This window comes from Chelonoidis abingdonii, chromosome 22, assembly GCF_003597395.2.
Source record: "Chelonoidis abingdonii isolate Lonesome George chromosome 22, CheloAbing_2.0, whole genome shotgun sequence".
In the NCBI taxonomy this organism is placed as follows: domain Eukaryota; kingdom Metazoa; phylum Chordata; order Testudines; family Testudinidae; genus Chelonoidis; species Chelonoidis abingdonii.
Window position 1 is genome coordinate 27,454,761 of NC_133790.1, and position 27,730 is coordinate 27,482,490.

The following is a 27,730-nucleotide window of genomic DNA, read 5'->3' on the forward strand; positions in this document are numbered from 1 at the left end:
GCTGGCCTGGCTGCTGCGTGAGCCGGGGGCTTAGAAAAATGACCCCTCACTTGCATCCCTGTCATTGCTGAGCGGGGGAAAATCCTTCCGTTTCTTTCCTTCTGTGCCAGCTAAATAAGACATTTCCCCCCCACATCCAGCCATTTACACAACCCCCCCATCCTATGTCTACAGAGACACCCCCCAGCAGTTCTGAGCGTCGATTTTTTTTTTTTATAGACAGTGACACCTTTTCTAGTTCTTCTTTTTAATTTTCGGTCAGTTACAATTCCGGAGACTATTTTGGTTTTAGGGTTGGAAAGAAATTCAGCGCGTTCAGCTACTCCTGCCCCAGTGGTTTCTAATCAGGTCCCAGATTTCGCGACTTTCGCTATTTTCAAAGATTCCGACTGCGATGCTGAGGTTTTGGAGGGTGTTCGGGGGTGTTTGCTTGTCAGGGTGACCGCGCAATCAGTGGCGATATCACCGAGGCGGTTAATCGAATTAAACACGCCATCTTTCCCCACCCGCTCCTGTTGATTTCAAGCAAAACCTTTTCAAAATGATAAGCTGACCCCCTCGCCCAGTTCTTAGACGTGTTGTTATCGTTCTGTCCGCTCGGAGAGAATTTCCGCTCTCTCTGGTTAGCGGAAGACGTTGGCTTTATTAGCGGCCACACTCATTAGTGTCCGGTTAGGAATCTATTTAATCTGTTATTTTGCACAAGATGGACGGGGGCTACTCTGCAGCTTGGTGGCTTCCGAAAAAGCGTGCAAGTGTCCGATAAAAATCTCTGCCACTGCTCAAAATGTGCCGGGTTCTGATCCTAGACCTTGCTGGCCCCGGATAATGGTGTGACCCCAGCAACGCGTTTGGTCCAGTCCATTCCTGGCTTTTATCACCGAATCTGGCAATCGGGGTCATTAGGCTGGGGCGGGGGGTGGGGGCAGCCAATGAAAGAAGCAGCTGGCAAATAAATGCCGATCACCGAGCTCCGCCGGAGAGTCGGTTTCTTGAGCTGCTCTTCTGCGTGGAGCAAAGGCGACGGGCCAGACAGGTGATCCACCCCTCTGCGGGCAAAGGAGCGGGGTGACCGGGCCAGTGCGCTGCTGTTCCCGGGCCCCCGGCCGCCTTTGTGGGCGCGTTGCAGAGAGGTGCCCGTCTGCCCCTCAGGGCGCGTCCCTACGCGCAGGCAGGTCGCAGCCGCTGCTGGGGGTGGGAGGCTGAGGGCCGCTAGCTCCGGGCAGTCCCGGGAACCCCTCGGGCTCTGCGCTGGGCTGGGAAGGCTCCGGAGCGCCCCAGCCCCGCCTCACCCTCCTCTCTCTCTCTCCTGCTCTAGATTACCAAGGAGACTACTACGGGCCCGGCGGGAACTACGATTTTTTCCCCCACGGGCCTCCCTCGCAAGCCCAGTCCCCAGCAGAGTCCAGCTACCTTCCGACTTCAGGGCCCGGCTCCACACCCCTGGGGCCCCTGGAGCCCCCGCTCCCCGGACACCACGCCTCCGAAAACCAAAGGTACACCGACATGATCTCGCACCCCGACACCCCAAGCCCAGAGCCGGGCCTGACTGGCTCGCTGCACCCCATCCCCGGCGAGGTCTTCAGCGGCGGCCCCAGCCCCCCTTTCTCCATGTCCAGCAACAGCGGCTACAGCGGGCCCCTCTCGCACCCAAACCAGGAGCTGAACGAGGCAGCGGTGTGGTAGGGCTGAGCCAGCCAGCGCGGGGCGCGAGGAAACCCCGGATCGCTCTGCCCCAGGCAGATCCCGCCTCCTCGGCCCAGCCCCGGCTAAGACACCGGGAATCAAAACCGGCCGCCGGACACTGATGCCAAAATTCTCCGGGGTCCCCCCACGCCCCAAGCCAACAGGACCGCAGGCAGCTGGGGCTCCGCGCACTCAGTGTCTTTCTTCCTCGCCACGTGTTAGCAGGCGCGGTGCCGAGACGTGCCAGTGCTGACTAACCTCTGCAAGTATCTGAAGCAGCATCTCTTGGACCAAAGCTGGACTGGACTGGATCACTGATTTCCTGACTGACTGAACTTCCTACTTTTCGGGGGAGGGGCGGGAATTTTTTCTTTCTTTTTCTTTTTGCTCCATCCAGAATTGCATATTTTTTAATCTTAATCTGGAAAGGGGGGGAACCCCTCGTAATCCACTTTTTTTTTTTTTAATTAGAAGGTTGGTTTTGCGGTGATGGAGGTGGGAATGGGAACTGGTGTGTCTTGCAGAAGGAAACCTTCACTGATGACAAGGCGCCCCCTCGTGGGGTCAGCTTTCCAGGACTGCAGGACTTTTAATGTTTGGAGAGACTTCCGCTGAGGTTTGTTTTGTTTTCCACTGGGCAGAAATATAACTAAAACTACCAATAAAAAAGCGATCCAAGTCTGAATGTCTCTGGCAAACACAACTTCAAACCCAAAAGTTTATTGAAGGCTACACGGATTGAAGGATGTATTATAGTTTTTGCTTCTAGTTTCTTTATTTTGTATAAAGAAGAAACAAATAAAGTATGTTTTTGTGTTTACTGCTTATTTATTGTACTTTAGTCAAATAATGCGCCAACATTTTTATAGTTTGAAGAGGGGGTAGCAGGGAAGTGACAGGAAAGAGGTTTGCTAAAAAAAAAATTAAAAAGGCGAATCATTTTTTAAAAGAAAAGAAATTGCTTTTCCAAAGCATTGTGGATTTCCCTTCACCACAGCCTCTTCCAGCTGGTGCCAGCATGACTAGCTTATGTTGTTCAGTGTGAATTAAAAAAGCCTGTTAGTTAACTAATCCTCATTCACCTGTTCCCTTTTTTTAAGAAAAGGAAAATAGCAACCGTGCTTTTAAAAATGCTGCCACGATAGCTTTAGCTTCTTTTTCCAAGGCCTTCTTGCTATTGTTGGAAAAACGCGGGCACAAGACAGTGCAACTAAAATATAGTGCAGAGATCATGCAACTTTACAATATACTTTAATTACACCGCCTAGTGTCAGAGGTATTTATTCATTGGAGTTATTCTATCCCCGCTCCAGCACTCTGCAAGAAATGTATATAACATCCAGGGTTTAATCCTGCAAGCCTGCCTCAGCTGGGTAGCCCTTACTCGTGGAAGTACCCAATTTCTGTAGTCCCATTAAAACCCTTATGAGTCAGGAGAACTCCGATGACCCTGCAGACTCGAATGCCAATTCGTCATCCCTCAGAGACATTTGCCAGGCTTTCTTCAAACTGCCTGATTGTACGCCTGAGCTCAAGCCCATCCAAGTCAAGACTTTTGTTGGCTTCATCAGTGGGCTTTGGCTCGAGCCCCCGTGAGATTCAAGGAGGAGCTGCTTTCAATTTGTTTTTGCCTCTTGAGATTCATATTAGCCTGAGGTCAATGCATACACAACACAGGCAAAGAGTGATAATAGATGTTTTGATTATCTTTTCATCTTCGCTGCGAAACATGCCCCCCTCCCCAACAAGTCTCCAACCCTACCGAGAAATTGAAGCTCTATAGGAATGATTTACCAAGTGAGCGCCAACACTTGTCACAATAGCCTAAGAAAAGAGCTGGAGTGAGACCATTTTAATTAGGCAGCCACATTTCTCTCTCCTCATGCCACAGCAGCCCTAGAAAAGCAGAAAGCCCATTCAGAGAGGGCTGAATTGTGCACATTCTAGCTTATCCAGCAATGGTGGAATCAGTAGACTAAAAGCTATGAGATCTGTAACTTCTTAGTGCTGAGGCTCTATAACTAGCTAGGTAATCATTTTTGTTAGAATAAAATTGTCTACAATGATTGGTTTAAAAGTAAGAGTGTGTGTGTGTGTGTGTGTGTGAGAGAGAGAGAGAGAGAGAGCACCCTCAGTGTCTCAGCATGAATAGCTGAAGGATGACATTCAATTGTTTTATACACATAATTTCTTTACATGCATGTACAAATGCACCTGACGCAGATGCACAGCTAGACACACAGCCAGAGACACCCACACCCAGCTTTTATTTTCAATGTTATTTTACAATTCTGGAAATAATTGCCCTGATTTTTTGTTAATCACCCCCATGTAAACAAGGCCTCTCTCTGCTAAGGAGCAAACGCTGCCCATGGGTTGTTAGGAGTGAGGCTTGTGGGGGGGGGTAGCATGGGGGGTGTAAGACATGTGGATTTCAAACTAACGGTCGCGGCATGTCATAAGCATGTCGTCAGTGCAGAGGTATTGGAAAGGCTGGTGCTGTTTCCAAAGGCTGATGGTGGTAGTTTCTCAGCGCAAGATGGCAGGAGACGATGGGGGTACTGGGAAACAAGAAGTGAAAGCCCCAGAACCAGCGCTTAGCTTGTTGGTGTTCCTGGATCTTTCTTGCAGTTGTTTGTTAACCCCCTTGAGCGAAACTCATTCTGCCAAGGAGAAGGGGCAGGGGGAGAGGTGCAGAGACTGAGGGCTTTTTACATGGCTCATGCTCCCTTTCAGCGTGGGTGAAAAATACCTTTTCCAGGCTGAAGCAGGGGTTTCTGCTGATGGACACCTTACCCCGCAGGAAGCCCAGGGCTGGTGCTGGCCCATACTGCCATGCGGTTGCCACAAGAAAGTGCAGCTCATGATCTGTAGGTGTGGGGGGAGGGGGTATATTCAGCAGACCCATCACTGCTGGAGAAAGCGAGTGGGGCTGGTGTTGTGCTGTGCTCATTGTCTGGGGTATGGGCAGGGAAGGCGATGATGAAGCGGCTGGTGCTGAGGTGTTGATGTGAGGCTAACCTACAGTAGCCAGGAACCATCCCTGATCCTCCCCTGCCCAACTTTTGAGGGCATGTGGTTCTTGCGTATCCAGCGTTGTTAAAGGTTCCTTCTCTGAGGGAGCCCAACTGCCCCTCATGCTGGAACTATCCCCTGCCACTGTGAGATAATCGAGGCACCAGCTGGGTGAGGTGACCCTTTCTTGGGGCCGCACCACTCACCAACAGCAGTTGGTTGAGTAAAAGATACAGCCTCACCCAGCTAATCTGTCTCCTAGCCTAGGCCCCACATGGCGACTGCAGTCCACTGCGGGAGAATGGATGTGACCTAACCCAGGAAGGCCATGTGGTGCTTGTCGCAACTGCTGCTCCTTCACACAAGGCCTCGCTGGCCGTTCAGTCCCTTCACTGGGGCCTTCTCCCCAGTGTAGGATGGGCTGACTTTCTCACAGGAACCCCAAACTGGTCACTTCCCTTAAGGACTGACCCAGTCCCCACTGAAATCAGTGGAAAGTCTCCCCGGCTCAGCAGGGCCCAGGAGACTCTCCAGGGTCCCCCATCCTGACCTGAAAAGAGGCCCCCAGATCAAAGAGGGAGAACTGAGCTTTACACACTATTCTGGAGCTGGAGCACTGGGGCACGAACCAGGCATCGGATTATGGCCGTCAGCATCAAATTAATTTTGGACCATCAATGCTATTAGCCAGATGGGCAGGGATGGTGTCCTACCCTCTGTTTGCCAGACGCTGGGAATGGGTGATAGGGGATGGATCACTTGATGATTCCCTGTTCTGTTCATTCCTTCTGGGGCACCTGGCATTGGCTAGTGTCAGAAGACAGGATACTGGGCTAATGGAGCTTTGGTATGACCCAGTATGACCTTTCTTTCTTTCTTTCTTTCTTTCTTTCTTTTTCATTGTCTTCTTCTCTTGTCTTTGTTCCTGCTATTTCATCATTATCTATCTATTGCTGCACCCACCCCACCCATATACCTCCCCACCTACCTCTCTACTTTCATCCTCCCATTCCCCCCTCTAATCTGTGAGATGACTTCAGAGTCTGGCACGGCGGGGTGGGGGGCACATCTTTAACAAAACAAGGACCATTCTAAGACAGCTGGCCTAGGTGCAAGGCTTTAAAGCCCAGAATCTTGGGTGTTTTCTTTAGCCTGCCTTGCACAGAGCTGTAATTCTTAATAAGATGTGGCATAAACTAGATCGATTCCAGCCCACATCACTCACACAGCCCTGCTGCCAAACAGCCAAAGAGCCTCGCCTCTTTTTTTTTTCTGCCCAGAGATATAAATAAATAAAGTCCAAGGAAGGCTGCAGCTCTGAACTAATATTTAAAATGCAAAATCATTGTGGAGTTTTTTTCCCCTTGGCTTGCAGTAAAAAGCTATAAACAGAATAAATTACCTTCCCTTGGTGGATTATGAGAATACCTATCTCCTGACCTGAATTTTAAGTCCTAACTTGATTGTACCACCATGCACCAGTGATTTGTGAAAACCCAGACACTTCTCTGCATATTTTCTCTGTTCAGCCAAGTGATGGAATTTAGCCTTCCTATACCATTAAAGATTTTTAACAACGGGGTTACCTATCATTGTAAATGAGCCATTCCAATGATGAACTGAAACCTACGGGATTCCTGAGGAATGCGATCGTGTTCTCACTCCTAGTTTGGCCAATGTGTTGCTTTTAGGCAGCACCTGTCTATACTAGAACCTCAGGTGGGCAAGTGGCTTTATCCCATAATACTTAATACTTATTCCCATAATACAAGAAGGGAGGGATAGGATACAGAGGGACCTAGATAAATTAGAGGACTGGGCCAAAAGAAACCTGATGAGGTTCAACAAGGACAAGGGCAGATTCCTGCACTTAGAACGGAAGAATCCCATCCACTGTTACAGACTAGGGACCAAATGGCTAGGCAGCAGTTCTGCAGAAAAAGTCCTAGGGGTTACAGTGGCCGAGAAGCTGGATATGAGTCAACAGTGTGACCTTGTTGCCAAGAGGGCTAATGGCATTTTGGGCTGTATAAGTAGGGGCATTGCCAGCAGATTGGGGGAAGTGATCATTCCCCTCTATTCGACATTGGTGAGGCCTCATCTGGAGTACTGTGTCCAGTTTGGGGCCCCTCACTACAAGAAGGATGTGGAAAAATTGGAAAGAGTCCAGCGGAGGGCAACAAAAATGATTAGTGGGCTGGAGCACTTGACTTCTGAGAAGAGGCTGAGGGAACTGGGATTGTTTAGTCTGCAGAAGAGAAGAATGAGAGGGGATTTGATAGCTGCTTTCAACTACCTGAAAGGGGGTTCCAAAGAGGATGGATCTAGACTGTTCTCAGTGGTAAGATGAGAGAACAAGAGGTAATTTGGTCTCAAGTTCCCAGTGGGAGAGGTTAGGTTGATATTAAGGAAACTTTTTCACTCAGAGAGTGGTAAAAACACTGGAATGGGTCCTAGGGAGGTGTAGAATCTCCTTCTATGCCCTGGCGGGATGATTAGTTGGGGATTGAGTCCGCGCTGAGCAAGGGGCTTGCGACATACGACTACCTCCTGAGGTTCCCTTCCAAACGCCTGATATTCTATGATGTCTAAGAACTAGGAGTCACCAAATGAAATAATAATAGGCAGCAGATTTAAACAATAAAAAGGAAAGCTCTCTTCATGCAGCGCACAGTCAACTTGTGGAACTCCTTGCCTGAGGAGGTTGTGAAGGCTAGGACTATAACAGGGTTTAAAAGAGAACTAGATAAATTCATGGTGGTGAAGTCCATAAATGGCTATTAGCCAGAATGGGTAAGGAATGGTGTCCCTAGCCTCTGTTTGTCAAAGGGTGGAGATGGATGGCAGGAGACCGATCATTTGATCATTGCCTGTTAGGTTCACTCCCTCTGGGGCACCTGGCCTTGGCCGCTGTCAGTAGACAGGATACTGGGCTAGATGAACCTTTGGTCTGACCCGGTATGGCCAGTCTTATGTTCTTAGCCCCATTTTACAGGTGGGGAAACTGAGGCACAAGATGGTGATGCGATTGGGTGGGTCAGTAGGAGACCTGAGACTAGAACCCAGTGGCCTAATTTCCTGTTGTGTTACCCCCAGTTTTATGATTGTGTTACTAAGGCCTTACACCAAAATAAGTCTCCAGGTGCAGCTGACTCCTATACCGTGGCATAGCTACCGGGTATCCAACCCCCCCCCCCACTCAGCAGTCCATGCCTGGAAGACAAGCCACTCTTGCTAGCAGGATAAACACAGCAGAACCAGATCCTCAGCTAGTGTATCTGCATCACTCTATTGACATCTCTGGAGCTGCACTAATTTATACCCACTGAGGCTCTGACTCACTGGACCGCACCGATCTTGGCTCAGGGTTAAATAGGGCCCGTTCCCCTTTTTCTTGTTGCTCGTATTACTCAGGTAACAAGCATTTTTTATAAGTGGACCGAGGCAAGTTTCAGAAGTTGTTAAATAACTTTTTCAGAGTGCTCATAAGGTGATTATAAAGCAGAGGAGCAAGGTCCCTTCCCGGGTTATTAGCTGGGGACAGAACCTCGGGTTTTATTTTATCATTTTTTAAAAAAATATTTATTTATTTTTATTCTAAGGAACCTAACTGAGCTCCCCAATTTCAAGGGATTTTTAAGCAAAATGGGAAATTGGCACCAGCTTCATTGCAATTACTGGGGCTGCTTATTTCCTCCTCCGTCACTGTCCCCATCTCCAGCCTCACGCCTTTCCCTTGTCCAGCCCATGCTCTGGCTAGCCAGTTAGTTGGGCTCCGGTTTAGGAATGCACATAAGGTTGTGCTTAGCCAGACACCTGGGAAAGAATTTGCTGTAGTAACTCAGATAAGCTGCACCAGGTCTTTTTGGCATGGCATCCTTGGTTGGCCTCAGATCGCGAACAGGGGCTTTGCCGTCATGTCAGAGAAAGGGGAGGAATGGATTGTTTCAGACCCCCCCAGTCCTAGTAGCCCTACATGGAGAACCGCAGGCAGTGGCAGCCATGTTTCACACCATTAGAACAGCCATATTGGGTCAGTCCAATGGTGCATCTAGCCCAGTATCCTGTCTTCCGACAGTAGCCTGTGCCAGATGCTGCAAAGGGAATGACCAGAACAGTGCAGTTAGAGAGTGATCCATCCTGTGTCATCCAATCCAGCTTCTGGCAGTCAGAGGCCTGGGGACAGCCAGAGCATGGGGGTTGCACGTACCACTGTATTTCCTATTAAGACAGTGTGATGTGCTGAGAACTCTATTAAAATTGTGATCTATCACTTTAAATTCTCACGGGGTTTCCTTGTCCTGCTTGCAGGCAAGAAGGTCTGCAGGGAAACATGTGATCTGGCCAAGTGTTAGCAGCAGTCAGTTTGCAGCCAGGGTAAAGTGGGGTGTGTAGCGTGTCTCTATTTTTTACAGCATAGCCTGCTTGGCTGGCTCTGTTTCGGGGTTCTTGGCCTAGATGCTAAGAAGTAAAGTAGCGTTCTGCTGCCGCCTGCCAGCAAGAATGCTTTTGTTTTATCTAACATCTCTGTGTGTGTGCCGCAAACAGAACCAACAGCGTATGTCCACAATATGGCACTGTGGCACAACAACAACAATAATAACAGGTAATAACTAATATAGGGCCTGATCTAGCGAGGGGCCAAACACCCTCAGTTCCATTTTGGCTTCAACTTGAATGTGTGCCAAGCCTTCCAGCATAGTCTGCAGCCCATCCTGAAGGGCTCTGGGTACCTTGTCAGAGGATCATTTGAAAATACACTGCAAGCAATAACACTGATGTCAGTTTCTGAAGCGAGGGTGTGGACTAGTGGTTAGAGTAGAGACGTGGGCGTAGGGGCATGCACAGGAATAAAAATCTGGCTTCTTTTGGAGGGGCATCTTCTGTGCCTTCCGTGATGGAGAAGCTGGCTGTCCCCCGACAGCTGGAGTGGCTGCCTTCCCAGCTGTGGTCCCGGGGCCGGTGGAGCTTGCTCTCACCCCAGCAGCCAGAGGAGCTGGATCTCCCCCTGCAGCCCCAGGGCTGGAAAAGCTGTCAGGAGTTCTTTGCCCTAGCTAATTGGTGGCTGGGGGGCAGGCCCGGGCTTGTCTCCTTTTGCACACGTTCTTGAGTGGGAGTCAAGTCTCCTTGGTTCTAAACACAGAATTGTTGTTGGATTGGCAAATGACTTTGGGCAAATCACTTGACCTCTCTGAGTCAGTTTTCCCAGCTGCAGAATAGAGCATTGTGCCCCATCCTACAAACACTTCTGCAGAAAAGGACCTCAGGGTTACAGTGAACGAGAAGCAGGATATGCGTCAACAGTATGCCCTTGTTGTCCAGAAGGCTAATGGCATTTGGGGCTGTATACGTAGGGGCACTGCAAGCAGATCGAGGGACGTGATCATTCCCCTCTATTAGGCATTGGTGAGGCCTCATCTGGAATACTGTCTCCAGTTGTGGGCCCCACAAAGGTTGTGGAAAAATTGGAAAGCATCTAGCAGAGGACAACAAAAATGATTAGGGGGCTGGAGCACATGACTTATGAGGAAAGGCTGAGAGAACGATTATTTAGTTTGCAGAAGAGAAGAATGAGGGGGGATTTGATAGCAGCCTCCAACTACCAGACAGCGGGTTCCTAAGAGGATGGATCTAGACTGTTCTCATTGGTACCAGATGATAGAACAAGGAGTAATGGTCTCAAGTTGCAGTGGGGGAGGTTTAGGTTGGATATTAGGAAAAACTTTCACTAGGAGGGTGATGAAGCACTGGAATGGATTCCCTAGGGAGGTGGTGGAATCTCCATCCTTAGAGGTTTTTAAGGTCAGGCTTGACAAAGCCCTGGCTGGGATGATTTAGTTGGGGATTGGTCCTGCTTTGAGCAGTGGGTTGGACTAGATGACTTCCTGAGGTCCCTTCCAACCCTGATTTTCTATGATTCTATGTGCTTAACTCTGAATAGGTGTGTGATTTCAATGGGGAACATTGCTATATTATAACAGAATCTAGCAACATGGGTTGAGAGTAGGGCCCATTGTTCCAGATCATGACAGACACTTCTATACCCCACAGTAGGAGGAGAAACAGTGTGGTGAAATGAATTGCCCGAGTCATACAACACAGTAGTGGCAGAACTGAGGCTAGACTCCAGGTCTTCTGAGTGATAAACCAGTATTTTAGGCATGGCCCCATTATGTCTCTTGAAAGCAAAGGCCTTTGAAAATTTCATATGAGGCTCACTGTTATGACATCATTCCACTGTTAGCAATTAAAAGTGCTAACGACCTGCTGTGTAGAATCCTACCCAATACAAAGTGACTTATGGTAAACCCATACTGTCCATTGACCCAGATGAGAGTTTGCAACATCGTTTTTAAGAGAAACTTTTTATATTTGTTCTGAAACATTTATGTTATTTTCTGCTTTTTTTTTGGAAGAGGAAGGATTGTGGAAGGTAGAAAATAATCAGTTTTTGGACTTAAGATAAAAAATTGCTGGAGTAAGTTGAGTTGACTTCTTATAATTAATGGCACGTCTTGTAATAGGATTCTCCAGCCTTTGGCGCTCCGTGGAAACACCTTTTTACATAAGATATTGCCCATCATGGAGCAGGAGGGTTTTGATTTATGGGGTTCCATCCTCCGAAAAACATCTCCTGGGGTTGCCTGACCTGTAAAATTTATCAGGGGGCAAAAGAAGGGACATAAAGTAGGAAAGATCCTTTAGTGAGGGTTGCAAACTAGGCTCCCCGACAAAATCAGCATCATTCAAAAAAAGAAAACATAGATTGCTCCTCTTGTCATTCAGCTCTGAGAGGTCTGGCCTGGACAGCCACCGCTTGTGATCTTTCACCTCCAGATCTGACAGCAGCTCTCTCATCTCTCATGGACAACAGCGTGAAATCTACTACTGCCTGGAGATGTTGACTGAGGTCTCCATTTTGCGAGGCGCTGTACATAAACATAACAAGAGATTCAAGGCCAGAAGGACAATGAAGACCATCTAGTCTGATGTCCTGTTTAATACAGGCCAGAGAACCTCACCTGATTTTTTTCCCCATCAAGCCCATAAGTTCTGTTCTGCAGCATCTCTTTGAGAAAGACACCCAGCCTTCGCATAAAGACCATGAGTGATGGAGAATCCACCGTGACATTCCTGCCCTGGAAACCTTACAATCGAAATAGGTAAGACAGATAAAGGAAATATTATGATCCCAATTTTACAGATGGAAACTGTGACAGAAAGAGGGTAAGCGGCATGACCAGGGTCACATAGAAAGTCTGCGGCAAAGACAAATATAGATTCCAGGTATTCCGAGTCCAGTGCCTTAGATACCAGACCATCCATCCTCTCTCTACTTGCACTAATGCAGAGGGACAGTCATAACAGCAGCATAAAACAATAATGGTAGATTATCTATCCTAACTGGTATCTAACTGAGGTTTCCTATCGTGCCTAGAGTGTGTGCACTGTAGTATCTAAGCACTTAGCAGCTTTAATATCACCCTCACTGAGCACCAAATGCACTTCCCAATTACATGCATACAGCCCCACCAAAAACTCTTTTGAGGGTGGAGGATATAAGGTCACTGCTGTTAACTAGCCTGCATCTGGAGTGTGACACCTGTGGATTCACTCTGTCGCCCACTGCCCTTTTGGATACACCTTATCACGCACATTCTGCAAGATCCATGCACTGAGGCGCACAGAGATGGAGAAGGTGTTGTTACTATAGGGTTGTACAGCGCCTAGCACAATGGGGCCCAACCTGGCTGTGCCCTTTAGGTGGAACATACCACAAGTAATATAGGCAGGTGAGTTTGCTGAAGAGAACTAGCCGTATGGAAAGAGGGGGTTATAATGGGTGGGAGTTTGCCACATGAACAGCGCTACCACAAGTACTTTATTAAATAGCCAGTGCCCCCAAACAAAGCCTTTCACTGGGCCCAAACATGCCCAGTGCAGAGGGCCCTGAAATACTAAGCAGCCAAACCCAAAGGGGCTCAGCAAACTCCAGTGTGTGTCAGGTCCCAATAAAAGACTCAGGATCTGGCCCCCTGATTTCAGTAGAAGTTGAAGGAGCTCACACTTTTCAGGATTGGGACCACGGGAGTAACCAAGCAGAAAGAGGCTGCTCCAGCAGTAGTGCAATCGACTGTCACAGCCTGGCACAATATTGCCCAGGAGCTGCAGCCCACCAAAACATCAGGGGGAACGCCACGGGCTGAAAGAGGGGCAGGGTTTGCCCCCCAGCCAGTGAGCATGTCATGTGCCAGCCAGCCCTGCTACAGGAACTGACTGCGCTTCCCACCACAGGACAAGCGGACTGGTCCCCTGGAATCCTGATACAGGCAGGACTCCTAGAAAATAGGTCATTCTTGGCAGCACTTTGACGTCTCCTTGAGGTGTGGCCTTTGCTTAAACAGATTAGGGATGGTCACATTGCAGCTTAACTGGAGTGAGCCAAATCTGGAGTGCAAGTTATTCAACTGGGGTGAGGTGGGGGGTCCATGCCTGGGTAGAGGAGTTGGCTCTCTATGTGTCTGTGTGTTTAGAATGTGTCTGTGTTTGTGTGCATGGGTAGAGTGTCATGGGATAAGAGGGAAGATCCATTCATGGATTGAGAACTGGTTAAAAGACAGGAACAAAGGATAGGAATAAAAGGTAAATTTTCAGAATGGAGAGGGGTAACTAGTGGTGTTCCCCAAGGGTCAGTCCTAGGACCAATCCTATTCATCAATGATATGGAGAAAGGGGTAAACAATGAGGTGGCAAAGTTTGCAGACGATACTAAACTGCTCAAGATAGTTAAGACCAAAGCAGATTGTGAAGAACTTCAAAAAGATCTCACTTAACTAAGTGATTGGGCAACAAAATGGCAAATGAAATTTAACGTGGATAAATGTAAAGTAACGCACATTGGAAAAAATAACCTCAACTATACATACAATATGATGAGGGCTAATTTAGCTACAACGAGTCAGGAAAAAGATCTTGGCGTCATCATGGATAGTTCTCTGAAGATGTCCATGCAGTGTGCAGAGGCGGTCAAAAAAGCAAACAAGAAGCTAGGAATTATTCAAAAAGGGATAGAGAATAAGACGGAGAATATATTATTGCCTGTATATTAATCATTGGTACGCCAATCTTGAATACTGTGTACAGATGTGGCTTCTCATGTCAAAAAATATACTGGCACTAAAAAAGTTTCAGAGAAGGCAGCTAAATGATTAAGGGTTTGGAACAGGTCTCATGTGAGGAGAGATTAAATAGGCTTTTTCAGCTTGGAAAGAGGGCAACTAAGGGGGATGTGATAGAAGTATATAAATCATGAGCGGTGTGGAAAAGTGAATAAGGAAAGTCATTTCTTGTTCCATAATATAAGAACTAGGGGCCATAAATGAAATTAATGGGCAGCAGGTTTAAAACAAATAAAAAGTTCTTCTTCACACACGCCGACAGTCAACCTGTGGAACTCCTTGCCTGAGGAGGTTGTGAAGGCTAGAATATAACAGGTTTAAAAGAGAATGGATAAATTTGGAGGTTAAGTCCATTAATGGCTATAGCCAGTATGGGTAAGGAATAGTGTTCTACCTCTGTTTGTCAGAGGGTGGTGATGGATGGCAGGAGTGGTAGCTGGTTGGTCACAGTATGACTATGAGCACCAAGTGATATAGCCATTAAAAAAGCTAATGCGGTTTTAGGATGCCTCAGGCAAGGTATTTCCCAGCAAAGATAAGGAGGTGTTAGTATCTTATACAAGGCACTGGTGAGACCTCATCTGGAATACTGTATGTCGTTCTGGTCTCCCATGTTTAAGGATAATTCAAACTGGAACAGGTACAGAGAAGGGATACTAGGATGATCCAAGGAATGGAAAACTGTCTTATGAAGAAGGCATGAAAGCTTCGCTTGTTTAGCAACAAAAAAGGTTGAGGGGGGATATGCTTGCTCTTTATAAATATAGCAGAGAGATAAATATCCAGGGAGGAGAGAAATTATTTTAAGCTTAGTACAATGCTGTGAACACAAGAGCAATGGATATAAATTGGACACTAGGAAGTTTAGACTTGAAATTAGAGACAAAGGTTTCATAACCATCAGAGGAGTGAAGTTCTGGCCCTTGATTTCAGTAGGAGTTGAAGGAGCTCACACCTTTCAGGATCGGGACCACGGAGTAACAAGCAGAAAGTAGGGGAGTAGTAGGGCAAAAGACATATCTGGCTTCAAGACTAAGACTTGATAAGTTTATGGAGGGGATGGTATAATGGGATAGCCTAATTTGGCAATTAATTGATCTTTGATTATTAGTGGTAAATATGCCTAATGGCCTGGATGGGATGTTTAGATGGGGTAGGTCTATGTTACAGAGAATTCTTTCCTGGGGTGCTGGCTGTGAGTCGTTGCCACATGCTCAGGTTTAGCTGATGGCCATATTTGGGTCAGGAAGGAATTTTCCTCCAGGGCAGATTGGCAGAGGCCCTGGAGGTTTTTCGCCTTCCTCTGCAGCATGGGGCACGGGTACTTGCTGGAGGATTCTCTGCAGCTTGAGGTCTTTCAAACCACAATTTGAGGATTTCAATAACTCAGACATAGTTAGGGGTTTGTTACAGGAGTGGGTGGGTGAGATTCTGTGGCCTGCATTGTGCAGGAGGTCAGACTAGATGATCATGATGGTCCCTTCTGACCTTGAATCTATGAGAGAGATCATTTGATCATTGCCTGTTAGGTTCGCTTCCTCTGGGGCACCTGGCATTGGCCACTGTTGGTTGACAGGATACTGGGCTGGATAGACCTTTGGTCTGACCCAGCACGGCTGTTCTTATGTATACATAGAAGATGTGTCAGTATGAGTGTGTGATCAGAGGGGAGATGGGTGTGTGTGTGATAAAGAGAGAGAGAGAGAGATTGTGATGGGGTTGTTAAGAATGTTTCTGTGTGGGAGTACAAATATTTGTGTGCACGGTGCATGTTTGTGTACACAAATGATGTGCCAGTGTGTGTGTGATCAGCAGGTATGTGTGTTTAGAATATTTCACTGTGTGTATGCTTGTGTGCGTGGTTAGAAGATGTGTCAATATGTGTGTGTGATCAGAGGGTGTGTGTATGTGTTCAGAATGTTTCGCTGCTTGTGCGCATGGTTAGAGGGGTGTGTGTGTGTGCACACCCGCATAGCAAATGGGCATGTCTCCGTGTGTGTATGCATAGTTTGTACTGAATGTCTGTGAATCTGTATGTGCAAATATGGATAGAGGGTTGGCTGTATGTTTGTGTGTGTCTTCATGAGGAGAGAGAAAAGAGAGTGTGTGTGCACACGCAGGATTAGAGAGTATGTGTTGGTGTGCATATGGTCAGAGGGGTATGGATGTCTGCTGCACAATGACAGGTGGGTGTCTGTGGTGGCAGAGGGGGTAGAATACGGGTGTGTTTGAAATATGGCCATGTTTTAAATACAGCTCATGAACTCAGCCAATAAATCACTGTAACAAGCAGGTCTCTGTGTGTTGCTCTCTTCTGACCAGAGACTGCACAGCAGGACTGGGAGAAGAGTGTAATAATTAATAATAATTATAATAAAAATGCAGAAAGACAGTGGCAAAGTAATTAAACTGAGCCGGAGCGCTGGCTAATGAATGCAGGGAGCTACAGTCTAAACAATCTGACTGAGGAGAAATATCAAGTGCAAGAAACAATAATACTTGCCGTGGCTCAGAAGCCAGCACCAGTTACCGGTTGTACACGGGATGCCATTGTTTTGACTGCTGTGCTACACTGGGAACTCCACTGAGTTCAGTGGGGCTTGGTGGGGACTTGGGGGGCCGGAGGGACGATTTGAAGGAACAAACAAGACTCTAAGAGCCTACCTTGGGGTCTTTGCTATGATGCAGAGCACTCTGTTTATAAAGGGCTGCAGCTTCTCGCATGGTACATCTACACAGCAGCTGGGAGGCGTAATTCCTAGCTTGGGTGGACGTATATATGCTAGTGCTGGTGAAGCTCGCATCTGGGCACCATGGCATAGGCTAGCTGCCCACGCAAGGATCTGAGCTTGGATGGTATTTGGGCAACTAGCCTGAGCCACTGCTCATGCTGCAGCCACAGTGCAATTTTTAGCGCCCTGGCTTGATTGAGGCTAGCACCTGTATGGCTAAGTGAGCTGGAAATCACACTTCCAGCTGCAGCGTAGAAATACCGCCGGAAGGTCCAGGTTAGGCCGGAGAGTTGGATTCAGTTGGGATTATGCTGTGGCTGGAGACCTGATGGCTCTGAAAGGTACCCAAATACATCTGTCAGTGGGTGTCAGACTCAGTGGAAAAACCCTGGTTGATCAAGCCAGCGCACTGACTGTTCCTACCATGGGAAGTCAGCAGCCAGGGTGGAGGTGTTTGGTTAACTCCCAGGAGAGTGAGTCCCACTCTTGACTGCACCACTGACTGGTGGTGTGCTCATGGGCAAAAGTCATGTAGTCCTGTGCCTCAGTTTCCCCATCTCTAAAATGAGACTAATGATACTTACTTTGTTCAATGAGCTAGCAGGAGGCTTCACTCATCGACAGGTGTGAAATGTTGTTCTTGTCCTAAACAGTTGCATATCCATTGTGCTGTGCTATTAAACAGCTTATACAATCCACCCCAGAGGTAGCTGAGTGGGTGGCTCAGTGAGCTATGCATAGAACAAAGCCATAAACAAAGGGATGGTCTAGATAATACTTAGCCCTGCCATGAGGGCAGGGGACTGGACCAGATGATCTCTCAAGGTCCCTTCCAGTCCTATGATTCTATGAGAAATAGGCATATACATTAGCTAGCTAGACAGACAGACTGTAAAACACAGTATTTATATGAGGGTAGTGCTTAGAGGCCCCCAGCTGAGATCGGTGCCCCGCTGTGCTAGGAACTGTACATACACATCGCAAGACAGTCCATGCCCCAAACAACTCACAGTCGAAATAGACAAGATAGAGAAAGGCTGAGCTCGGAAATGACACAGCAGATCAATGGCTGAGTCAGGAATGGAATCCAGGTCTCCAATTCTAACCCCTAGCCCATGCGCTAAGTGACAAGTTATATGTAACATCAGAGCCATAAGGTGTGCAGGATACACCTGGATGAAATGTGTAACCATAACATTGTATTAATTCACCCAACAACACGCCAGAGCCCCTGGTAACAGACTCACTGAAGCCAGTGGCGTGATACCAGTTTATACCAACTGAGCGTGTGGTCCCATATATTTCATTATGTCAAATCACTTACCAAGAGACGCCTGGACACATGAACATCCTCCATGATCTTAAAGGTTGCTGGGTGAAGGGGATGGGGGACAAGCCCAGCTGTGGAAAGGTACTGAGGAAAATTGGCCTTGCTAATTATTCACGTATCTCTATGTGAGTTTTAAGGGAGAGGTTTAGCGGGCATCTTAAAATCTCCCCTATTTCTAGATAACTGGGTCACACACCACTCACAAGTTATGCAGCGCTGGATCCTTGGTAATTACCGGCCGCCAATGAAAGTTACCAGTAGAAATGCCAGTGAAAACATGCAAGAGATGATGGCTAGAACAAACCAACAGGCCAAGTTCTTTGGGAGAAGGCAAAGGATGCTGGGAAGAATGAGCCAACATCCCACACAATCCTCTTGCACCAGCCCTGTTTTCAAGAGTCCGCCTTCTGCAGAGCTTTGCTGGCTCACAATCCCCGCCCGAGAATGGGAGAGTTGGTCTCCTCCCAACCTACCTCCTCCAGCAGCCCCATACCCCGCTCCCCTGCTCTTTCTGTCGTGTGAAAACAGCATCTGTTGGCTCAGGTGGACAGGAGAGGTGATAAAGCCGGGGCTCCTCGTGCTACTATACGTGAACTCCATAAACAGGAGACAGCTGAGAACAGCTGTTGCAGGGCCCAGGGTTTCACACAGCAAACAATGGGGGAGCGGAAGCCTAGCAAACAGGTGAGAGGAGCTGTGGCATGACTCATCCAAGAAAGACAAAGCCCCAGCAGACGAGAACGCACAGAAGGGAGCAGGGCTGAGTTATTTTTATACGTTGGAACAACAAGCCATCCTGGCATCAGCCGCTAACTGCGTGTCACTCAGACAGACACGTGCCAGGTTTGCCCACTGTGCCAGCTACAGTTTAACGAGGGGGTTGGCTCTGCTATGCTGGCCTGTGTCCACAGAAACCAGAGGTGGCCTTAAAGTCAGTTGCGGATGGGGAGTTGGATGGTTCGTGAGGGCCAGGCCCTTTCGTCTTGCCCGTGCTCAGCACAAGTCACGGGATGCCGGCCAAACCTCTGTGGGCTCCTAGTGGACTGACCAGGCCACAAAGCCACTGGTGCGGGTGGCAAGTACCAGCCGACTTGGTGACTAGGAATGGTGGGTGGGACCACTGAAGCTACAGAAGGGGGGGCACAGAACTCAACTTCGTAGGGGGTGAGGGGAATGAACAAACAGGAACCGGTGCTAGGGTGACCAGACAGCAAGCGTGAAAAATCGGGCGGGGGGTGGCAGATAATAGGAGCCTATATAAGAAAAAGACCCCAAAATCGGGAGTGTCCCGATAAAATTGGGACATCTGGTCACCCTAACCGGTGCAGATCAGAGGGTCAAAATAAGGAAACTAGAAGGGGTTAAATTAAAGGAGCAATAGAATTTAAATGCTGTACCAGGCCTAGTCAGCATTTGAACCCAACACCTATTGACAGGCTGATGGCTTCTAGCAAAGAGATTCCAGGGAAAACAGTCATGCAGGCTTATCTCCATCCCCAACATGCCTCAACCCTGCTGTGGAAAGAAAACCTCTGCTTCCTTGTCTACACTGCCAGAATCTCTTAACGCCTCCTCACTTCAGCGTATTTATCCTCCCCACCCCCTGCATGGTAGGGCAGGGTTATCAGGCATAGAGAGACTTTGGGTACATCTATGCTTCAAAAACACCACCACCTCACGGCAGCAAGTCTCAGAGCCCGGCTCAACTGACTAGCAGTGCAGACATTCCTGCTCCGGCTGGAGCCTGAGCTCTGAAACCCGGTGAGGAAGGTGGGGCTCAGAGCATCCACACAGAGGGCGGCAATTATTGTTTGTCAAGATCCAAATTTCTTGGTCAAAGTACAGCCAAGGGCTACACTCCAGAGAAAACAACACAAAAATAACAGACAGTCCATTCAAAAGCCCCTGGTGGTCCCGATTTGGCCCACGGTCTGCCTAGGGACTATCTCGACACTGCTATTTTTACCCCGCTATGTGAGCTCCGCAAGCCCGAGTCAGCTGACCCAGGCTCTGGGTTTTGGATATTTTTTTGGCTGTGTACCCATGCATGAAGTGACTTGTCCAAGGTCACAGAGGAAGGCTGTAGAACTGCAGAGAAATGATCCCAGCTCTGCTCAGTCTGAGTTTAATCCCCTGACCGCTGACCCAGCCTTCCTCCCACTTGCCTGTTCATCCTAAACTTTCCCATCACTGGTACATTTCCCCACCTGGAGGACAGGCTAGGGTTGAAAGCAGTCGGGCAACTGCTGTCATTTTATCCACGGTGTCACGTTGAGTTGTTTGGAGGCGCCAGCACGGCACTGGCTCGAATTTGTCTTGTTCACTCTGTCAACCTAGGGCTCATGTTTTCAATGCTGCTTCTAGAGACAACCAGATGAAATAAGTGTCATATAATAAAATCAATACTATAGCCTAGCTCTTGTGTAGTGCTTTTCATCAGCTGGTCTCAAGGCACTTCACCGGGAGGTCAATATCACAGCGGGCTTTGCTTGATCCAGCACAAGCATGATCATTTGATATGGTCTCTATACTAGAGAGGTAGATATATCTATATCACCATTTTTGAAAGCGTGGGCTAGCCATTAGGGAAGATGGGTGGGGGTGGGGGATGTCTACACAGCAGTGTAAGCCTAGAGTTAGTGAGAGTCAAGTCAGTTGACCTGTGTCAGGGAACCCTGGGCTTGAGCATCTACACTGCAATTTAACCCCAGATTAAGGATTTTCTAATCCATGCTCAAATCTAAGGCTCTGGCACCCACACTGCAGTGCACAGATCCGAGTCAAAGTAATCCTATCCCAAGCACCTAGCGCCCCCACTCCAAGCATTGACACTCTAGCCCTACGAACGTGTTGCACTGTGGGGAAACTCTACTGCTCTCTCAGTTTGCTAACTGCTGTTGTGCTATTGATGGGACAAGGGTGCCATACAGCACATCATGAACTCCTTTGATGGCCGTGGCAGTTGTGAGAAGGCTTTATACTGACCTACCATCTAACCCGAGAACTGGGTTCTGCACCCCTAGGTGGAGTCAGGCTGGCTGGAAAATGCCTGGGTGTGCCTGGACTGAGGGTAATTAGAACATCAGGCACCAGGGCTGGGAAACTAGTTAAATGAAATGTGCAATTCTGAATTTTAAAACGGGCTCGTCAGTGAAGGGGGTTTGGTTGGTGGGGTTTTTTTATTTATTTTTGTCCGGTTGTGTTGAAATTTGCCATAAAATGCAGGTGTCAGAGGAAAAACCCAGGCTGGCTGCTGCCAGCTGCGGCGCAGTGACGTGCATCCCCAGAGCTTGGGGTGCAGTGTGCTCCAGCCACACCCCCCCAGGATCCCTTCTCCTTGCCCCCACTCCAGCCTGAGAGGCAGGGCTAAGGGATCCCCGGGAGGCTGTGGGGGAGTTTGGGGGCTGGCACCCACTCCCCATCCTGACAGTGCACACTGCCTCAGCACACAGAGCCCCAGGGAGCATGGGAGGCCCAGGAGCAAGGGACAGGCAGTGTAGCAGGACCAACTGGCTGCCCTGCAGAGAGAGAGAGGCAGAGCTCCCAGCTCAGCACAGCTGGAGGATGGATGACCCCCAACATCCTGGCAGCCAGGAGCCATCTCCCACCTGTCAGCTTTGCTCCCTGCTCTGGGCAAGCTCTGCACAGCAGTAACTGGTCCCGTGGGAGGCTGCTGGAAAGTTTTAGGGCTGAGTCCCACTCATCACCCTGACAGTGCATGCTGCCCAGCACCCCTCCACATGCAGTCCCAGGGATGGGGAGTGGCTGGGGTGTTGGGGGATCAGCCCTGCCATCCATGCTGAGCTGGGATCTCAGCCACTCCTGCTTCCGACAGGGCAGCTGCTTGGTTCCCACTCCACTTCCCCCCTGGGCAGGGGCATCCAGGCCATGTGCACCAAAATCTGGCTGTGTTCTTGTGACCAGGGAGCAGCTCTCTTTGCAAAGTCTCTCTGATCAGTCTCCATTGCAAATCCTGGCGTTCAGCAGACAGTAGGTGGTTAACGCTGATCGGAGCTGCTGCAATCTGCAATAGAGTGCAATAAACTGCACCCCAGATTGTTGGCATAGAGAGGACTAAGGAAATTGCCCCCAAGGATCCTCCATCCCCTCAGGGCCCTGGGCCCCTGTGTTTGAGTGCTACGTTAACACAATTGGTGTGTGGCCTCAAGGGGGGGGGGGTTAGGCTCAAGCCTGGTCTCACACTGCTGTGGACACATACCCCAGGAGTCAGGACTCTGGGGGCCGATTCTTGACTCTACCACAGACTTCCTGTAACCCTGCTGTGCCTCCATTTCCTCTTTAAAAAGGGACAGTGAGACTTGCCCACCTAACACATGGCTGCATGCCTTAATCAGTGTTTGGGAAGTTGATGCAAAAGCCGCAAAGCATTATTATTATGACTGAGTCTGGAAATTAAAATGGCCCTGAAATATATTCAAAGAAGATCTGATTATTCCCAATTGTTTGCACTGGGGTTGTAGCCCTGTCGGTCCCAGGATGTAGAGACAAGGTGGGGGAGGTAATTTACTGGACTAAATTCCATTGGGACAAGACAAGCGCAAACAGAAGCTGGCTCAATAAGAGATATTGCTGCACTCACCTTATCTCTCGAATTAGTCCCAAGACAAATATAAAAACTGGAGCTGGATTGGTCGCCCGCCCTAGTTGCTGAAAAACAGAAACCCTTAATTTCCTCACTTACTACTTCATATTTGGGGCAAATTTCTGCTCTTTGATCTGCTGAGCGGAACTCAACTGTGTGCTCTGCAGGTATGGAACTTCCAGGTGGGAGAGACTCTGCTTCCCCCTTGTGGACTGAAATCGTATAATTTCCTTGCATCAAAAGCTTATTTTTTCTCTCCAGTACCTGCTGTGACTTCAGGGGAGTGTACAAAGCAGGTTTCTTGGGATCTGGGCCCAGCAGTCTGAGGGAATCTAATGTAGCAGTGAGGCAGTGGGAAAACCCTACAGGTCTGATTTTCAGAGATGCTGAGCTCCCACTCCTCTGATTAAAGACAGTGGGAGCTGTGAACGCTAAACACCTCTGAAAAATCAGGCCCTGTGCATCTATGAGGAGGGTTGAGGGAACAGAAAATGAAGGAGTACCTTGGAGAATACAGAGTGGGTGTGCCTTAAGAGGGAAGGTCATTTAGGGGAGTTTGGCGGAAGGAGATGATGTGTCTAGGGGACATTACAAAGTTTTGGTGGATTTAATAACACAGGAGACCCACAAAGGATTTTGTTTACATTTGTTTGAGTCTTGCTCCTTTCTAAGCCCTGAAAGGCTTTTGTTTTTAAATATTTTTTTTCCAGCTTAGAAATAGAAGCAGTGCTGCAAACTCTGAAATTTGTAAGTTGCACTTTCATGATAAAGATGTTGCAGTATGGTTGCTTGCACGAGGTGAATAGAAAAACGCTATTTGTTGTTTATCCTTTTTTACAGTGCAAATATTTGCAATAAAATAATAATATAAAGTGAGCACTGTGCACTGCGGATTCTGTGTTGCCACTGAAATCAATATATTTGAAAAGGTAGAAAAGCATCCAAAATATTTAATAAATTTCAATTTGTAGTCTATTGTTTGTGTGATTTTTTTAATCGCCATTAATTTTTTTGAGTTAATCACATGAGTTAACCATGATTAATCGACAGCCCTAAAGAAAAGCACAAAATATCATGAGACTGACTATAAAACCATAAAACCATCAGAATGGGCAACACAGCATCTGGAATAGCCAGGCCTGTTTTGCTGGAGAACTCCTTGGACGGTCTCAGAGATGGGTATTGTCAGATCTCGGCCTGCTCAACTAAGGTGTCAGATGTTAGATCTTTAACAGAGACTTCCTTTCTCCCTAGTGTGCAGGCAACTGATGAGTATTCATGAAAATGATCACGAAGCCAGAAGGGTTTCACAGATTTTTAGCACAAATATTTATTCATCGGAGCGTTTGGCCTGTGAATAGTGCTATGCAGACTCCATCAGTCACTGTCCTTTATTTGCTAGCTAGATAAGTTTCAGTCATCCAACCAGGAAGCAGAAACAACTCTGTTATGACTGGTGACCAATAACGAATAACAAAAAGCTGACAAGAACATTTTGCCCCACTGTCTGAGAATTATTCAGCAAATAAACCTCTGTGAATAACAGAAATCAGCATCAGCCGTGAACGATCCACACTGAGAAAGATAGGTTAAAACCACAGTCATGGATAGTCACAACCCATAACTTGCCTACCTCCAGTGAGTGCCCTGAAGTGCCTTCCCAAATGGCACAGCTTACAGAGAGCCAACGTTGCTCAGCTGACTCCTCCTTCATTCCTACCAAGGACACACAGAGCAAGCAGCCACACCCAGCAATATTAAAGCAGTCAGTGTGGAGCTCAGGATCCAAGAGTAGCTTGGTATTTATTCTATAAACTGCTTTGAATTCCATTAGATTCCACTTACAATAACACAACAATATGATTTATTAGTGTCTGCCTAGGATCCAATGCATTCCTGCCCCGTGAGCTGTCCTGGTGCTTGGAGTAGCTCCATGCACCAGCATCCCAAGCAGGTGCTTGGGGCGGCAATCTGCAAGGGGCAGCAGTTTGTGTGTTTTTGCCGCCCTAAGCAGCGTGCCGAATTGCCGCTGGACAGTGGGGAAAATCTGTGTGCTGTTAGGGTGGCTTGCACATTTCACAGTGGCGGCAATTCGGCAGCAGCTTCTATGTTCAGCTGCCCATGGTGGCAATTTGGCGGCAGCTTCTGTCTTCACCCGGAAGACAGAAGCCACTGAACTGCTGCCGCCGCGGAAGTGTGCGCGCCGCCCTAACAGCACACGGACTTTCCCAGCCGTCAGTGGCAGCAATTCGGCGCGCTGCTTGGGGCAGCAAAAACAGTAGAGCCGGCCCTGCCTGGGGTTGGAATCCGCTGTCATTTCATGCCCAGCTGGGTTTTCAGAGCCTGGAGCCCAGCCAGTTGGATGCTGCTTCCCCCGCACACGATGACGACAATGGAGTCCAGGTCCGGGTTCAAGTGCCCTTCCCGCTGCAGCTGTTGAACACGACCCATGTAGAGCAAGGCCAGAGGGGCTCCACAGGCTGGCTGGACCAGCATCCGCTCATCATCTGGGTGATGCCGGCAGGAAGGAGAAAAAAAATCACAGAATATCACAATTGGAAGGGACCACAGGAAGTCATCCAGTCCAACCCCCTGCTCAAAGCAGGACCCATCCCCAGATCCCTAAATGGCCCCTTCAAGGATTGAAGGCTCACAGTGCTGGGTATAGCAGGCCAATGCTCAAAGCACTGAGCTATCCCTCCCCCCATAAAGGAGGAACCCCGCTATGCAGTGGCAGTAGGCTGTTATCCTCACAGGGGGATGCCACTAGAGGGAAGAATGACCATAGGCACTAACTGGAGACTAGCCCTTGTGCTTTCAACCTAAGCTGGTATACTGCGCATGTGACACGCTTGATCTGTCCACTAACATTCAGATTCCCTACTATTACATTGTGCTCCAAGCCAGTTGAGGAAGCCCGTCTCTGCACTTAATTTCTTCAGGCCTATGGCACAAGTCCTTCAGTGGCTGTAGCACAGTTTGGATCCCTCTACTCAGGTGAAACCAAATATCCATTATTAGGATACATTAGGGTCCCAGCTGGGCCGTAATTGCGTGGCACAGCGGTAACTGTAACATAGATAGGTCTGCCAGTGCCTGTGATCCCTGTACCTGATTTCCCCAGTTCCCGTTTGACAGAAAAACAGTAACTAAACCTACGTTCCTATTCTGCAGAGAATTGGCAGAATCAAGGGTCAACAATTTCCCTATCCAAAAGGGAGAACTCGGAGCATGAAGCACCTCTGACAGGCATTAGGTGGTGCTGTTGGCTCGCCATAGTCAGCCAGAGAGCAGCATCAGCACCTAGCATCTGCAGGACTTACCCAGGAACAGCTCTACGGCTTGGACTGCTTCCACATCCTCCACCAGCTGGGAGATGACCTGGCATTCGCTGGCACATTCCAGTGCCCGGGCAGACACTGTCTTGGCTCCTAAGCATTTGGCCACACTGGGAAATGGATAGCAAAAGAGAGAGCCCCCATTAGCACTCCAAGCTGGGAAATCCAGCCTAGGCCAGGGGAGAAATTCACCCCTTCATCTCTGCAGCTAGGACTTCGTGGTGGTGCAGGGTTCTAGGTTGGCAACCCTTGAGGAATGACATTGACCAGACACAGCACAGGACAGCTGTGAATCCCACAATAAGCCTCAGCCTTGAGTAAAAGAAAACCGTTACAAGGCAGGAGTTTGGTCTCTAGGGCCCATCCAGTCTTTTGCCTCTCTGCTAGGATTGCCCCCAAGGTGGTCAAGAGTGTTGCTGGGTTTTGGTGATGTGGAGTCCCGGATTGAGGCCTGTCAACTCATTGCACACAAGGGCCACCAAAAGGTTAACAGATGGAGTAAGAACTTGCAGTCATTACTGACTCAGGCTGGATCTGAACCCAGTGCCCCTAGAGGCGGAAGGCACTGGAGCTCTAGAATGTTTGCATGCTGCTACAGACCCAGAGCATGAGCAGCAAGCCAGTCTATGTCCCACCTATAAAAATCTTTCAGTGTGGTGTTCTCCGGTGCTTGTTACAAGCTGTACCCTAGACAGGACCTGACTGGATCACCCTGACTGCAGCAAACCAGAGCACTGTCCACTCATTTCATCCAGAGCAAAGGGATGGTCACAGGTGGCCTTTGAAGTCCAAGGCTGGGATTCCCGAAGGCGCCGGCAGAGTTGGGCTCTTAGCTATCAAAGGTATTTCCACAGTCCCTCTATTGTAGTGTCCGAGCACCTCATGAGCTTCAATGGATCTGTCTTTCTTCACACCAGCCCAGGGTGATACTCTTAGCCCCATTGTCCAGGTGGGGAACTGAGGCACACAGAGGCTAAGAGACTTGCTTGTGGTCACACAAAGTCTGCAGCAAAGGAGGGAACAGATCCTCTGTCTCCTCAGCCTGAGGCGACACCCAACCACTGACCCAGCCTTCCTCTCCTAACAGGCTCACGCTGTTCTGGAAACCCCAGCCCTTAGAAGGAAGGCTCAGGTGACTGGCTGGCTGGCCAGTTCGATTGGCTCCTCATGGACAAAATTCATGGCAGAGAAACTCTTACGGGAGTACAGGAAACAGCCCCAGTATCTCCTTTGCTCATTTCGGCTGATGACACGGTATTAGCTCCCCAGATCCCTGAGAAAACACCCTGCTCCAAATCTTAGTGGGTTTCTGGCCAGCTCAGTACCTGAGAGGCCACACCAGGCCCAGAGAGTGAGGAGGTCACTGCAATCTGAAAGCAGGACCGCCCTCACTTCTTATCTACTACTACTGCTACTGGTCACTTTTAAAAACCAAGGGAACATTGTGGGTTGTGGTTTTAAGAGCCTATCCTAGCACCTCCCTAAAGTTTTGACACGTACAACACACTGATCTGTGTACAAGCCCAGGGACACCTCTGAGATTCTCTCTTGAAGTGAAATGGAATTATCAATAATTAGAGGACTGGGCCAAAAGAAATCTGATGAGGTTCAACAAAGACAAGGGCAGAGTCCTGCACTTAGGACGGAAGAATCCCATGCATTGCTACAGGCGGGGGACCAACTGGCTAAGCAGCAGGTCTGCAGAAAAGGACCTGGGGATTACAGTGGACGAGAAGCTGAATATGAGTCAACAGTGTGACCTTGTTGCCAAGAAGGCTAATGGCATTTTGGGCTGTTTAAGTAGGGGCATTGCCAGTAGATCGAGGGATGTGATCATTCCCCTCTAT

The 27,730-nt window shown here is 48.6% G+C and overlaps 3 protein-coding genes across 3 annotated transcripts in view; 2 read left to right on the top strand and 1 right to left on the bottom strand.

Moving 5' to 3' along the window:
- Positions 1-2,506, top strand: part of LHX5 (LIM homeobox 5) — a 14,408-nt gene extending 11,902 nt beyond the window's left edge. Inside the window, exon 5 of the mRNA XM_032788901.2 lies at positions 1,319-2,506. Within this exon, the coding sequence (XP_032644792.1) occupies positions 1,319-1,686 (368 nt within the window). The 3' untranslated portion in view covers positions 1,687-2,506. The remainder of the gene's footprint in view (positions 1-1,318) is intronic.
- RBM19 (RNA binding motif protein 19) overlaps positions 1-27,730 on the top strand; it is a 478,789-nt gene that overhangs the window by 409,831 nt on the left and 41,228 nt on the right. The gene's annotated exons all lie outside the window — the stretch shown is intronic.
- SDSL (serine dehydratase like) overlaps positions 24,824-27,730 on the bottom strand; it is a 16,250-nt gene continuing 13,343 nt past the window's right edge. Inside the window, exons 7-8 of the mRNA XM_032788902.2 lie at positions 25,869-25,993; positions 24,824-25,052 (exon numbers count right to left, since the gene is read on the bottom strand). Of these exons, the coding sequence (XP_032644793.1) occupies positions 24,859-25,052; positions 25,869-25,993 (319 nt within the window). The 3' untranslated portion in view covers positions 24,824-24,858. The remainder of the gene's footprint in view (positions 25,053-25,868; positions 25,994-27,730) is intronic.